General features: G+C 43.6%; 1 protein-coding gene across 6 annotated transcripts in view; it reads right to left on the bottom strand.

Annotated features, from left to right (window-relative positions):
* Positions 1-15,982, bottom strand: part of znrf3 (zinc and ring finger 3) — a 138,532-nt gene that overhangs the window by 28,495 nt on the left and 94,055 nt on the right. For all 6 annotated transcript variants that reach the window (XM_044196957.1, XM_044196960.1, XM_044196954.1 and 3 more), the window contains one exon: positions 5,435-5,557. In XM_044196957.1, the coding sequence (XP_044052892.1) occupies positions 5,435-5,557 (123 nt within the window). The remainder of the gene's footprint in view (positions 1-5,434; positions 5,558-15,982) is intronic.

Genomic DNA, 15,982 nt, shown 5'->3' with positions numbered 1-15,982 from the left:
TGACAGTATTCCTATCCATGAAGGCCAACATGCTGTATTAGGTCTGAAAACAAGGCCAAAATGCAGCCAGTTCAATCCAGCATTGAAGCTTCTTTACAACAAGCCCTGCGGCTTGACACCCTACTGGCATTGCCGTGGCCTCGGGACGACCTCTAACACACACCTGAGTGTGTAGGACAGCTAACCTGGCCGCAGCCTCGGAGCCAGTCGCCCGCAATATCACACTCATCTGTCTGTTGCCATTTCTTTCTTTTAATGCAGGTCTCTCTCTTCTTCAGACACACACGCACACAGAGAACACGTTTGTTTCACTGTCATCATCATTGACATGATACCTTCCCTTACCCTAACCTTAACCTAATTGTAACCTGTACCCTAAAACCAAGTCTTAACCCTCATAAAGCAGTCTCTACCTATGCTGACACAAGTCCCCATGGGTCCATGTGCAGTCAGGTTAAAGTCCCCGCCGGGATATAGGAAGGAACACATACACACTACACCCTCTCTGCAGCTCTGGCTGAGATGCCAGACACGGTTAGAGTCCAAAAGCCACTTAGCACTAGGACGTAGCAGCTGTTTGCTCTGGCCCACTGTCCCATAGTGCCAACTTGAGGGCCACGGTAGAAAAAGACACAGAGACACACTCCTCTGCCCCCTCACATTGTTCCATAGCAACTGCGGTTTTAGGATTGTGTTTGTATGTGTGTCGAAGACAGAGCTTCCCACACAGGATACACTTTTTATGGTTGTGTGCCTCTGGCAAAAACTTTAAAGTAGCTAGCTTTATTTCTGGGAGGATATGTCAATAAAGATCTTGATATTTTTCTTGTTGCTCCAGTTATTTTTAAGTGCTTTGTAGCGGCCGGTCTCAGGCCAGTTGCGCTCTGCTGCGATGAAATGTTGTCTTTGGCTGGTCATTAAGGTGGAACTGATCGTGGTTCAGAGACAAGCTGGTTAAGAGCAGCGCCAGGCCACACACAACAAGCACATACCAGGGAGTTTTACATGCTATGCCAGCCAAGAGGCTTGCTTTACACAAGCTGCAGGGCTGTGTGGGAGGATGGGTCGCATTTTTCTGCTTATGTGCGTACAAAAAAAAAGTTGTACCAAGCGAGACACAAATCCCAGCCACCCACTTACCAAACCAGACACATTCGCCTTCGTCATCTCCTTGAGAAGCCAAACCCCCCAACCTCTTTCCCTTCCCTCTGTCCTCTAACTCCCACTCCTCGCTCTATCCGCCATCAATCCACTTCTCTGCCTTTCCTCCCCCGGGTGCCCGGGTTGGGGGCTGATGTCATGAGAGCCTGTGGAGGATGAAAGGGGAAAAGCCGGCTAAGGCCCTGTGAGGCCATTGGACTGACACTGTGGTAAGAAGAGATATCTCACTGGCACTGCGACAAAGACCCCAACCAGCCTGGGCCACCATTGAGAGCCAGTGGCATGATTTCATGTTCCAGAGGAGCTGCCAAAAATTGCAGTGTATGTGTGTGAAAGACAGCGTAGAGAAGAAGGAAGGGAGACCTGTTCTGAGAAAGTCAAGCACCAGGGAGGAAATGACAACCTACAATGTTATTGACTGCAATAAATACTTCAACTTGAGAAGGGATACATGTGTGCAGAGGTGTAAGCATGATTTACAACATTTACAAACACCTCAAAGAAAGCAGAGACTTGATAAGCTGTAACTAAAGAGAAGTAACTACTTGCAACTGTGCTCTGCTAGCACCAGTTGCAGTGTCATCCTTCCATGATACCATAACTCAGACAACTAAACCACTTCAAAGAGTCTCAAACACAGTTAGCTACAATAGGAACCGATTTGCTCATGGCTTTCCTGCTTTTAGGGGAGGGGCTACTGCTGTGGCACACATAAGTCAGGGGTTTAACAGTCCTGCAGCTCTCACAGGAACCAGACAGGAAGTGCAGGAAAAAACTGTGTACATATATATATGACACACCAGCACTTTGGTAAGGTTTGCAAGTGGACTTCAGAGGCCGGCATGACCGACCTCTTTTTCCTCCTCTTCCTCTACTGCTGATATTTGATTTCAGAGCATCTCTCTGCAACAGTTGGACCAGTCAGACCTCTTTGAGTCACTAGGCTGAATAATTTAGCACAAGCAAAAATCACATTGATATATTGAAAACAACAGCATTAAAATAATGTCCAGTGTAGAATTTGTTTAAAATAAGACGATGTAGTCCCTCATTCGTCCAGGAGTGTTCTATCGTAGAAAAGGTTTCAGTCGTAGTCATCTGGACACTGTTTTCAGAATCAAGACGTTTCAGCTACCATCCGGAAGTCATTCTCAATTGTGAAAAAATGGGACGGGAACTAGAAATTTAAGCTACTCTGTGTTAAATTTGTTTAAAGCTCCAACCAAAAAGCTCTAAGTAAGGAAATATTCTAAAAAGACAAAAATCTAAACCAAAAACAAAAGAAAACAAAGAAGTTATGGAAATAGCTGCAGGAACTTGGACAGCGAATCTACACCTCTTCAAAAACTTCCTACTGCGGAAAGTTTAGTTCTTGGGAAAGTGAGAGCTCATCCCTTTTCTTCCAGTAATGCTTCTTCATGTTTTGCTTTAAAAGCTATCTGGATGATCACATGAATCAGCCAATTAGCACTGGACACTTAAAATCAAGGCAAGCCCCTTCCTTGTATTTAGCAAAGTCTAGGTGGAGGAGGGAATGCCCATTGCTACATGTTGACCAGCTCCTAAGCACAGCTGGGGGCATTGTGTTCACAGACACTATATTTAGACATGGATTGGCCCAGACAGCATTTTTTCTCCTACAATTCCATTTTGTGAGATTCTGTAATTGAATGGAATCTAAACTGACCAGACAAGACCCCAACACTGTTGGTGGCAAAGTGGCAGCAAAGTGGAGTGGGCTCTTGGGTTCAGTCAGGGGCCAGGGCGGGAGGGGAGCGGGGCTGCCGAGCATGAGGCCAGACCAGGCGGGTGAGTGTGTAAGAGTGGGCATAGTATCCGGACTGGGGTTGGGCATGGTGGCTGGCAGACTGGGCAGAGTAAGCAGACTGGCAGGGGGTAAACACTGCACTGTCTGGCCTGGCAAAAGCGGCGGTGCCAACGCAAAGCACCCAGCTGTGTTCGGGGCGAGGGTCTGTCAAGATGCAACAATGGACTTTCCCTTCTCTAATTATAGTCCTGGCTGAGTAAAAACAGAGGAAACAGAGTGGTCTAGAGGTTAGGGAGGCTGGCTGGAGGCCAAAAGGTCACAGACGAAGGTTTCCCGCAACACTCACTAGTGTCCCTTAGAAAAACACCAAACCCAGAATGTATACAAATGGCCAGCTCATTAGCGCTATGCTCTGACTGGTTCCAATGAGCGGAAGGTGTGGGTTTCTGGTACTCGGGTGTCCTCGTGGTTCAGTTGGCTAAGGCACATGCCATGTGGCCAGTACTTTGTGGATATGAATCTGGCCCGATGACAAGTTACCCGTCCACTCCATCTCTCCAATCTTTCTGGTCTCTCTTTGTGACTGTTCCATAAAACTGTAATCTCATAACAACAACTGAACAAAACTGACAACCTGGTTCTCAATCTCAGCCTTCCTGACTTAGCATCCTGTCAAAGGTATGTGCTGATGTTAAACGCCCGTAGCTAGACACAAGAGATCAGGTTCCTGGACCATACCGGTACAATTACTTAAAAGAGTACACACCGATTTAGCATTGCCCTCCTTCAACATTGTGGGACTTTTATAAAAAAAAAAAGTTATTAAAAAAAAAAAAAGGGGATCTAAATCAATGCACAGAGCTAGATGTAATCTTTTTATTCCATTTTCTTCCTCGTCAAAACCTGGCACCTACATTACCCACAATAAAACTCAACCACCGACAGTTCGGTCAGAGATTTGGGTGTGTTACGTCAGTAGCGGCTAATGTAGCCTCTACCTTCCAGCAGAGATGAGGAGCGGTCTATAAAGGTCTGGTAACCTCACTTCTTCCTAACTCCACACACCCATATTTTTTTCATTTTCAAACTTGTAGTCAACTGACGCTGACTCAAGTGACATAACTTGAGGGACTTTATCAGACTTCGCGCAGCTCCTTCTGGAGCCACAAAAGGCTTTATACAACTTTTTTTCATATGTGCAGTAGTACTCCGAGACCTGTGAACAAACGTTGATGTGTAAAATCGGCGGAGTTCCCCTTTAAACATTCACTACCTACCATTAAAAATCATGTACTTCTTTGCTTACAGACTAAAACCATGTCAGTCTTACCGTCTTACAGTCATACTGTTCCCATGACAATTATAGCAGTAGTAAGTGGTAAACAACAAGTTAAACCAGTTATAGTTTCCTTGGTTTCCCTCTGGAACTGTTAACTGCTCCTCAAACATGGACGTGTCACCTCAATGAAGAACATTTACTAGTGAGCGAAGCCACCCGTGACAATTATATATTCCTAGCCACAGTCGAATAGGAGTTTGAGTGCTGAACATTAGGTCAATTTTCAGGTCTCAGCGTAAGTATGCATCAGCGAGGTAGCAGCAACCATCACCAAAGAAAGTGCACCATTAGCATGTCTACACGGCACAAGGGCTCCTTAAATTATGAATGGCTGCTCTCTTTCTGTCACTGGGCATGCACAGGATAAATGAGACTATAGCCAGCCCCCCCTCATCCTTCAGGGAATGTTGGTACATTCCATTAAGAGGAACACTTAATTAAAGCATGATAAAATACCACTCAGAGACTCCAGAGGGGTCTGGGAGCACTGGAGGAGGGAAGGAGGATGGGGACAGGGGGGCGGTGAGAAACAAGGGAGGGATTCAGTTCACCCTCATTCTCCCAGCAATGGGAAGTGAGAAACAAAATAAAACTAAATCATCCTTCCGTGAATTGCCTCTGTGACTACAAAAGATTAAAGATAAATTCTTAAAAAAGGGTTTAATTAAAGTACAAGGGAAACACTTTTCCTAACGTGAGTGTGGAAAAGGGGGCTGTCTATATACACAAAACACCAAGCAGTCTGCACATTTCTGCTCGTCGCTCATGGAGCCAAAAATCTCATGCCCCAACATTCAATACACCTGATAGCGTTGTTGTCTGTTTTGATCTGTACCCTAATGATTTCAAAAGATTGTGTTTACAAACAAATAGTAATCCAATTATTGTTCTTTCAGTGTATTTGTGTACCAAGGTATGAAAATTGGCTGTAGATAGCAGCTGTCAAAACTTTTAACTCTTGGTGTTCTGAGTCTTTGTGTGTTTTTCACTGAGTTCTTATAAGGTGTTTAAGCTGTTGTTTTATCTCTATTGTGTAATTTTCTAAAGTTTAATTCCTGTACATCAGTGGCAAATAAAATGACCTGTGCAAGTTTTGTGGGCAAATGCAGTTATTGATATACTGGCACTACACAGAAACTCGTAAGAGTAAACAACCAGTTCTTTACCTTTCCCAGCACAGTGAGACAACTGGGGTCCAGCTCTGGTTGCTCCAGCTTCACCACTCCGACCCAGCCATACTCATATAGGTCCTCCTCATCATTATTATTACATAGTCCCAAAGGATGCATCTGCAAAGAAGATAGAAGGGTACAAAAGGTACAGAGTTACTATTAATCTCAAAAGCTTTAAAGAGTTCAAGAGTTAAAATGTGACCATGGACAACCTTGTCATGTACCCTGCAGTGTAAAAATTTCAACTCCAACACCACTGATGCAACAAAAACTGGCTTAAAGTTTTGAAAAGACATGCCATGCAAGTCACATTTAAACATAGGAACTCGAGACACATAATGCTAACACAGAGAAACAAAAAACTTGCATGCGTAGTGTTTAAAGAGAACATGAAAAGCTGCCCCGCATTACGCATCACATTAGAGGGTCCTGGCATCACTGGCTTATAGCTTTGCTCCCCCGCCCCCTCATTTCAGGGAGTACGACAATTTATAATCCACTTGTCACATATTTTCCACAATGAAACATAAAAGCTTAAGAGCATTAGACATATTCGCTGTGTGTGCAAAATCATGCCGGATCTAAACATACAGTACAGCATTCTACCAGACCTCTCAAAAAATAGCAGCAGACAGGGACTGGGATTTATGTGCTTTCAGGGATCCGCTGACGAGGCAGATTTGAACTGAATTTCTACTTAAGGACCGGTGCGTTAAGTCCACTTCCACTCTTACTGCTGCAAATGATTAATGGTGCTGCCATTTCTATCATGTTTGTGCACACATGCACAATGACTGGATACATTTTATCTTCCCTTAAATTAAAAAACTCAACGCAGACGTTTCACACCAACGCACACACAGTCTGATCAGTGTCTATCAGAGTATCTTAAGATGTCCTCTCATTACACGTAAGGCCACTAAATCGGCCTACTTCTCTGTGCCAAAAAGCTCTGCTAAACAAGCACCATGACGATGTCTTTAGATAAGGCTAACACTAGAGGATGGCAGACATTATACTGACTCACTCACTGAGCCCAAAAAAGAAAGAGGTGGCAGCCTCCTTAATTGCAAACTAACAGAAGCATTTATCTTAAAGCATTCACCTCAAAGCATTTCCGTTACTTTACTTGAGCTGTCTTGACTGTGGGAAAATGGTGAAGAAGGCTAGAGAGTAGCTAAGTGTAAGACACAGAATGAGAATTTTAAAAACCCAAATCTATATTCCACATTTTGACATCAAGTGACTGATGCTAGAGACTGTTATCTAATCATCAACCTTGCGTATGTGCTAGTATGCACTCCCAAGAGGCTCTGTATCATGAGGGAAGTTAAGAGATAATACCAACAATCACAGCAGGCCATCGGTTGAACTTAACAGTGCAATAAAAGATGTGAAACATACAGATACAAACCAAAAACAAAACTAAAGCAAAAAAGTAGGACAGCTACAGCTGTCAGCTTTTCACTAGGATGAAATAATGATCTGCTCAAACAAGTTTGGATTAAAACTGTAACCAAGTGAAGTCCCAAAATCCTGGATCCGTTCCCCACCCTGGCAACAGTGCAAAGATAAGCTCCTGTATTAGCATTAGAACTGGGCCAAACTGACCTGCAGGCCACTTATCCTATTAACCAAATGACCACAACACCCCAATCAGCCAGCACTGTGGCGCCGAGCCCTTGGCCACTCTGGCCCCTGGGCCACCGCTGATGACCCAAGATACCCTTCTCCTTCTGGTGACCCCTGACCTTTGAACCCCACTTCATCACATTGGGAGCAGGTTAGTCGTGCAGTAGGCCAATTGAAGAGATATTCAGAAGGCGCCTCGTCACTTCACTGCCACAAGGCAGATGGGGTCAAGCCCCTGACCTAAAAGGATTTTTGGGAGGACTTAGCTGAGAGTAAGGGGGTCAAATGCAAATCAGGTGGACTATGGAAGAGTCATGGGGAAGGAATGTGGACAACGTGTGCCGTTATGGCGCTCCACAGTGTGGCATCTTTTCTATCTGCCTCAGGGATGAAATCTGATGAAGAGAATGGCATCAATTTTTAATAGTGGAGCAACAGGCACTAACAGCAGATGCTGAATTGGAGAAATCTAAGTTGGAAACTTGGAAACACGTACACTTACACACACACTTTCTACATACACTTTCTCTTAGATTCTGATTTGCACCTAGAGAAAAGAACACTCATGCTTGAATTCTCCTCCTCAGGCCTCCCACACACAGACAAATGTGAGTATGACAAAACATGAAAGATTAAGCTCCAATTTTCAATGACAACCTTTGTCCTTCGACTGGATTATTTTCTAAACAGAGTAAAGAGGAGGTCATCATGAATCAAGGCTAATCTGACTCAAAACACCTTTTCACAAATCCACAGGATGTGGTTACCTTGTCTGCCTGCATTTCATAGACTTACTGTGCATTTTCTCAAAGCTGCTTTTTTGTCTTGTAAATATAGGTGAGCAGAGAGCCACCGTGCTCTGGATGACTGTGGAAGATAGATATTAGCCTAGGGCTGGCAGGAGCAGGGAGGCAGCACAGGTATACATTACATACACATTTGGTATGATAATTTCAGAGCGCGCTCTCCCTCTCAGCCTTTGGATGACACCAAAATTGAAAGGAAAGACAAAGATAAAAGAGCGTAACCTAGTCAAGGTTTCCATTCAACCTGCATATCCCGACCTGGCAAACTGTAACAATTCTCCGAGGCATCCCAGTCAAGTAAGGTAACGTTTTGAATTTCTTGTGAGATACCCTGTGAGCAGGCTATTGGGGAGGAAGCAGAGAGAATCAGTGTAGGAGGGGATCTAAAGAGAGGCTCAATCTGTGTCTCAGTCAACTTAAATGGGAGGACCAGGAAGTGGAACGCTGCTTGCTGTGTGATTATGACCTCTCTCTCCTGCTTGTCTAACAGCTTGGATGGCAGCGGGGAGCCCCGCCTGCGCCCCTGGGTCCTGAACACTGGGCCATTGTGCGGGGGCTGTTGCACTCCAAATGGGGCAGTGTTGTTGTTGTGGACCTTGTTGTTATTTTAGAGGCTGGCCATTGCACCATTATCTCCACCACAGGGAATTTTATTTTTTGTCAGATGCTGACGTAGGCGTTGATGGATGTAGGGATGGGGAAAAGGAAAAGGAAAAGGAACTTGGTTTGGATGAGAGACGGTGATCTAGTGAAGTGGGTCACAGCTACTGGCCATGCACACAAAAGGAGTAACGAGCACATATGCAAACGTGCCTTCACACACACAAAAACACACAAAATGACACAGACTGTGCCCTCTTGTGTTCCAATTGCTAGCTTTCCCTGCAAGGCCCCAAATCACACAAGCGCAGCCCACTGGAAACACCCCGTTGCTCCACTTTGCTCCACTCCTCCGTACCCAGGGCTTTGGGTGAAGGACATCTAGCGCCCCCGAAGTGCCACAAGGGGGCGGCTCTTGTTCTGCCCTGCCTGTCCTGCCCCTGGGGGAGGCAGCCTTTCACATGAATATCCCCTTACAGAGGCCACACTCTCAATGAAATCCTGGCGGGGATTTGAACTCCACCTGTCACTCAAGCTGGCCACACCCCCCTGCCAACCCCCATCTCTTTTGCAAAACCACCTGTAGAGAAAGTTTTTGCTCACAAGGGATGCTTTTTAATGTGATACAATCTTCTTAGCACTAACATATTTAGTATAATATGAAGATTGATTCATACTATGGTGTTTTTTGTTATTAATCATTAAGTAGTGACTTCTGTTTCATTGTAATTTCAAAGTTGAGTTTATAATATTTGTTCCTTCTTCTGTTGCTTTGAGTGCTATATGTCAGGTTGACATGGCACTCTATTTCCTATTTTTGTCAACATATTTTTATACACTTTCATATATACACAAAAGGCAACTGCAAAGCACATTGTAACTTTGTAAAAACGTGACTTGACCGATAAACACACTGAAATTAAGTTTTAGAAAAGATTTGGTTTCGCTGTGAGAAAAACCATAAATCACAAAACTTTCTTTTAACTCTGTCAAACCCGGTCCTTTATGGTTGTCTCCTCCAAGAACAATTGACCTGATAACAGTTAGTAATGGGATCAAAACAGGGACCTACTTCTAAAAACTCCCACCACCACCCATACCCCCCGCTCTCAAAGGAAATCAAAATGCAAGTCACACCATCCAACGCCATTCTTCTCCGTCTGTCTGTGACACAATTCGCTGAGCCTTTGATCATACAACAACCACTTCTTCTGCCCCCCCCCCGCCGCACCCCCTTTTCCTCTCTCCCTCTAAATTATTGGTGGTCCTGGTTACAGACCCCCATTACTCCCTCATCCGTCCCCAACTCCAAAACACCCCCCCTCCCCTGCCCTTACCATGCTATATCGCCCCTGATAGCTTGTCTTTTTTTCTTCTGCACAGCTGTGTATGTCTGTGTTTTACAAATTTTATCCTCACTTGCACTTCTACTTCAACATGAAAAGTAGTTATGGTCGACAAAAAAAAAAAAGTGATAATCAGCAAGTTTGGTTTTTTTCGCTTTACTTAACTTTTTAAAAATTCTTCAGAACACCTTTGAAATCTTTATAACTTCTCCAAACGTCTGTATTTGCACATAGAACATCCCCAAGGGTAAAAAAAAAAAAAAGTTTTCTTTGTGACAAAGCAGAAATTTCAAAAAGATTATGCTCCTCTCTTGCTTTTAACACCACCGGCCAGGAAAGCCTTGTGAACTTGAGGAAAAATGATGCTCATAGGGTACAAAATCTTGCTGAAACATGGTGCTTAATGTGCTGTGCATTACAACAAGGCATCCTTGCTACAACACACCAGGAGCTCAAAACATCAAAGGCAAGTAGGCGGATTGGAGAGGCGAACGATCCCTGAGCTAAACTGATCTATACGGGAAGCAGATATAGACCCTTGCATGTATGTCCTTGAAATAGCAACTCTAAAAAAATCTTTTTAGAAATCTTAAGCACCAATATACTCAGAAGTGAGTTCCAACACTTTTGCGATAGCATTTAGGTCACACCGAGGATGAGTTCCTGTCGTAACAATCAAAGCTGCCTTGTCTGAAGCGTGAGCCAGCCACAGACAATTTTCACAAGTTGTTCTTTGTGAGGCTGGCTAAATGATTAACCGGACAGATCTGTGGCTCGTAAGTTTCTTTTATGAATTTTGGAGGAAGAGCTGGCACCTATTTCACATGCACACAAAATCTAGAAGAAGAAAAACCTGGGCACGGTGCCAGTCATCGCACCCACCTGCTTCCCCAGCGCCGTGCATGTGTTTACGTATCTCACTGTTTGAGCACAGGCGTGTGTAGAGGTTAGTGTGTAGCTAGAAACACATCATGGGTGACCGAAGGGTAACTCAGTGGCATCTCTCACTGACCGTCTGCTCACCGTGAACTCATTCACCCCATTGAAGAAGCATCCCGCCCACCTCCCCAGGCCTTTAATTCAGCAGACGCCTCCGACCTCCTCCAACACTTTCCCCTCCCCAGCACTGGGCTTCAACCTCCCTCTCTATGTGTGTGTGTGTGTGTGTGTGTGTGGGGGGGGGTACTGTCAACTTCCTGTAATAACACATCTTGCCAAAAGAGGTGGCGGGCAGTTGGGTGAGGGCTGTGGGGATGGGATGGCTGGGTATGTCTGATCACAGGCCACAGACCAAGTCTCCCCTCACAACAGTCATAAAACTCAGAGCGGTTTTGGAAGGAAAAATAAATAAATAAAGACGGAGCTTCTTCAGGCCAGGAGGGGACACAGAAGTGGTATGCAACAAGATGTTCAGGACTAGATATTAACAAGCACACACACACACAGCTCCACAGACTTACACAACCTTGGTACATCTGCAGACATTCACACCTGGCAGTGCACCGCATCTGGCAGTGTATATATGAAAAAATAATACCCTTTATATATGCAGTCTACTAAAGAAATGTCAAAAGGTTTTCATCAGTGTGTCAGTATATATTAAGTAGCGGTGACACATACAGTTAGCAGCCTATTGTGAGTGTTCGCAACTTAATCTGTTACCTTTCAATCACCACTAGTTCACTCCCAGATAATATGGCTAATAACATGACTGTAACTGTTACAAGTAAGTAAATTCAAAGTAATAATCTGACATATTAATTTACAGATGGGTGACAAATTAAAAGGAAAAACCAACATGAAGTGTCTTAGTATGGAGTCAGGCCACCACGAGCCTCCAGAGCAGCTTCAGTGCTCCTTGCCAAGTCTGTGGAACTCTACTGGAGGGATGAACACCATTCCTCCACAAGAGGAATATATTTATATATAAAGCCTTTATTTAAATCAGATAATATCATTAAAATCAAGATCTCTTTTGCAAGAGAGACCTGAGTACAGCAGATAGAAAGAAAAACAAACATAGCCAGACATACCAAATGACATATAGCATCAGAGACAGTCACAGACATCACTAAATAGATTTGAAGATAAAAGTTTAAATTATAGAATTTGGTGTTATGGAGATGGTGGTGGAGAGCATTGTCTTACACGTTGGTCCAAAATCTTCCATAGGAGTGAAACTGGGTTGAGGTCTGGTGACTCATTTTAGCATTTTATTTATATCATTTTCATACTCGCCAAACCATTCAGTGAGCCCTGGTGAACGGAAGCATCTGCATTTGATATGTTTCTCCACTCTTCTATTCAGGTTTTTCATTTAATTTGTCCCCTGTATTAAATTTAAAGCAATAAAAATATGATAAAAACCAAATAAATCCTCAGTTTTGCAAAATGTCGACAATCTCAGCACCAGCTCTTCCACCAACCACCCTGCTGCACCCTCCCTGACAAACTGCGGCGCGGTCAGGAAGCAATAAGGACACAAATGACCTCTCTCTACCACACGCGCACGCTCTTCAGACCTCCAGTAAACATACGGAAGGTGAAACAGATGAGGGTGTTCGCTTTTCTTGTAGGTGAAAGTGGCATCCTAAATTAAAGTATGTGAGAAACGTTTCACACAGAAATACACACACGTACAACTGAATGCTTAGCTGTCCAATCTACAAGACAACCTCACTAGCTGCTACATACATACATACATACATACATACACACACACACACACACACACACACACACACACACACATACATACATACAGTGATATCTCATCTACCAACCTTGTAACTTGCTCCCAATAACACCATGGCTGCAGACAGAAACTGATCAGATTTACACTAATACAAAAACAAGAAATTGAACACACAACTTCCATGAGGCGTAATTTTCATTCGTCCAACTGTTTGTTTGCTATTATGATATAAGCATGTATTTCGCAAGAAGTATGTGGCAAGTCACAACTGATTCAAAGTCATAAGCTAAAAGGTAAAATTTTCCCACTGTCTTGTTGCCATGTGCTCATGTGGAATGCCTCTTCCAGCTTTCATCCCTCCACGTCTCCTTCATGTCATTATCACACCTTACCAACTGGACCACATACATACTATCTGAACCCCGAAGAGCTCAGACATCATGTTAGAAGGACAGGGGAAGGAAATTAAAGTCTGACACTGAGCCTTAATCCAAACGATGACCCTAAAGAACCCTCAATGAAGCAGGCAAGTCATTTTAGTTCAGGCTCTGTGAGGTTAAGCTTCTGGTGCAGATTGCAATGTGCGTGTTTAACAGACACTCAAACCCCACCAGGAGGATTTACAGTGAGTGTCCTTGGCTGCTGACAGGTTAGGGTTACCACCAGTCTAAAGACGTGAATCTGGTCAGACCAAGAAGATTTTAAAGTGACTTTAGGCAAAACTATTACACAAATACTGAGCTTGAACTGACATTAAACTTGAGATTTGTGCATCCAGAAAAGTTACGCCATTATTACCTATGCATCATACCCTAGTTACTTGTAATTCATAACTGGACGGATAAAAGATAGAAATTTTTTGTCATTATGGTATGTCAATTATCGTGTCAAAATAAGATACTGTATGTATAATAATCCATCTAGTTTACAGAATTAAATTTTTTTGTAGGAAAGAAATCTGTGAGAAAGAAAATTCACATCATTCACATCAAGACTCTGAAATGTGGCCGCTCAGTGGCCTTGCCGCACTGCTCTCTAAGTTCAATTTTCTGCACTGAAAAACTGTCAATCAAGGGTGGTTTGTTTTCTAGCCAATAAATAACATGTCTTCAGGGATTGTTGTGAGGTTGATTCATTTACTTCATATCACAATATGTCAAGCAATCTCTAAACCAAACTATGCATGTTCTGGGACTTACTATCCTCATATAGAGGTTCAATGTCACACTGCACAGGGGGAAACGAGCACCTAGAAAGGAGCAAGAGTTTTGAATTGCAGCCTTCTATGTATAGCATGCACAAATAGGCTCACAAACTTGAATGCATGCACTAACACACTATATACACACACACACACACCTCCCCTCTCACTCTCTCAGTCACTCTTTGCCCCTCTCGGTCGCTCTCTGCCCCTCTTTCCCAGCACTAGAAATAACTTCAAAGAGGGCTGGTAGCCTTGAGGAAAGAGGGAGCGGGATCCAGTTACAGTGGAGCAGCTGGGAGGGCCCTACAGGTGGGGCCGACACTCCACCTCCTGTAACATTATCACCGTAAAGGGATCCCTCCGCTTCTCCTCTCAAATAATAAAGACTTCCTCCCTTTTGTCTTCTCCACTGGGACTAAAAGGAACAATTAGCCAGGCTAGCCCGGCATCCATCTTTTATTTTGGCAGTCTAAACCAACGTAAAGGAGGAGTGTAATGAAGAAAAAACACAATGTTGGGGACTGGAAAGGGGAGATTGGTCAATGCTAGAACATCAGTTACATTTTTGTGATGTGAACAATTGTCACTCTACACTTCTGGCAAGTGAACAAATTAAGTGTATCAAGTGATTGAAGACAGAAGCTCAAGTGAGTGACTTTTACTCCTAACATGGGTAAGAAACCTTTTCCTTAAGTCAAGGGTGTGCCCTAAGCAAGCCAGCTTTGTGATGTGAGCCACAGTGCATTCATCTGTCTGTTTGCCCCCCACCCCACTACTCGCTGTCCCCTCCTTAACCTTCCCCAAAAATCACCTCCAAGCCAACATCGTTCATAGCAACGAGCAAAGCAAACAAGTGTCATGGTTTCAGTGTGAGCAGGGGACGCTGGCAGAGGACACCTAATATCATGTAAATGTCCTGATATGTAGCACAAGGCTCTGGGGTTGACAGCTTAAACACTGAGCAGGACGGCCAGCTTGTGACTCTATTAACTCTCAGCGAGTGCATCCTGAAACAGTCAATGGCGTGTGTGTGTACGCACACTCAAAAGTCTCCCTGGTGTCACTTTCAGCTCTTCAGTCTTTAAAACCCAGAGTGACATGAACAAAGGACAGGCCGACAAAGTTCAGGGGTCAACATTGGGCTGGATGCCACTATTTTGGAAAGAGAAGGGGAGAGTGGAAACAACTGCCGCCCGCCCCCCCGAAGAGATCACAGCATCTATGTGCAAAGATAAAGTAACAACAGCAAGCAAACATATTGTCTCTGTGTGCAAGAGGCTACTGTCCTTATGAGGACAATTACGAAAGTAGGTGAAGACGCATAAAATATTTGTCAGCATCAAGGTGCCACAGTGAATTAATTAGCATGACTAACAATGTAACAAGCAAAGGGGTATGGGGCTCATTAATAAACAGTTATATACAGCACACAACTGCAGAGCAGCAAGTACACATTTTTTTTCTCCAACACATTTCTCATAAGATTTCATTTTGAAAAAAGACAACTCAACTTCACCTTCTACACAAAGCAACCATGAGGTATTCATTATATCACAAAAAACAAAAACTGGAATGGAAATTGATTAATTGTTTAGTCTATAAAATGTCAGAAAACAGTACAAAAAAAAAAAAAAAAAAAAAATGGCCAAGTTCCCAGAGCCCAATGATAAATTATGACTTCACTGTCTGTTCACTTCAATGACTTCAAAATGCTTGTTTTATCTGACCAAACAGTGAAAAAGCCCCAGAGATAATGAATTTTCAAATCACATAAAAAGCCACACATTTTCACATTTGAAAAGCTGAAACTGGCAAATATTTTGCATTTTTCCTTGAGAAATAACTTAAAACAATTAATCATTTATCAAAATTGCTGTTCTTTTTCTGTCTATTGACTAATTGATTTAGTGACTAATCATTTCAGCACACACACACACACACACAGTTTATCAAACAATAATTTTCTGCCGTTGTTTATGGGGCTAGATTATGTCCACTGCCAGCACCACCCCAAATATCAGTGGCATCCCACCCTCTGGCCCGCCACACTCCTCTTCAGCCCTCACCATAAAGCAAAAGTCAATGTCACTACTTAATGAGCTATGATTAATGCTGCTGCAGAACGGCTGGCGAGCCTGCGGAGAAAGGAGGGAGGCTGCAGGGTGCACATACCTGGCGCAGTCAGCCCGCTCTGTATGTGTGCGTGCGTATATGTGCGTGTGTTAGAGGGCTGAGGGGTTGAGGTTGCTAAAAGTGGAC

Source organism: Siniperca chuatsi, linkage group LG5 (genome assembly GCF_020085105.1).
Source record: "Siniperca chuatsi isolate FFG_IHB_CAS linkage group LG5, ASM2008510v1, whole genome shotgun sequence".
NCBI classification, from domain to species: Eukaryota; Metazoa; Chordata; class Actinopteri; order Centrarchiformes; family Sinipercidae; genus Siniperca; species Siniperca chuatsi.
This window is presented reverse-complemented; position numbering and strand designations above follow the sequence as displayed.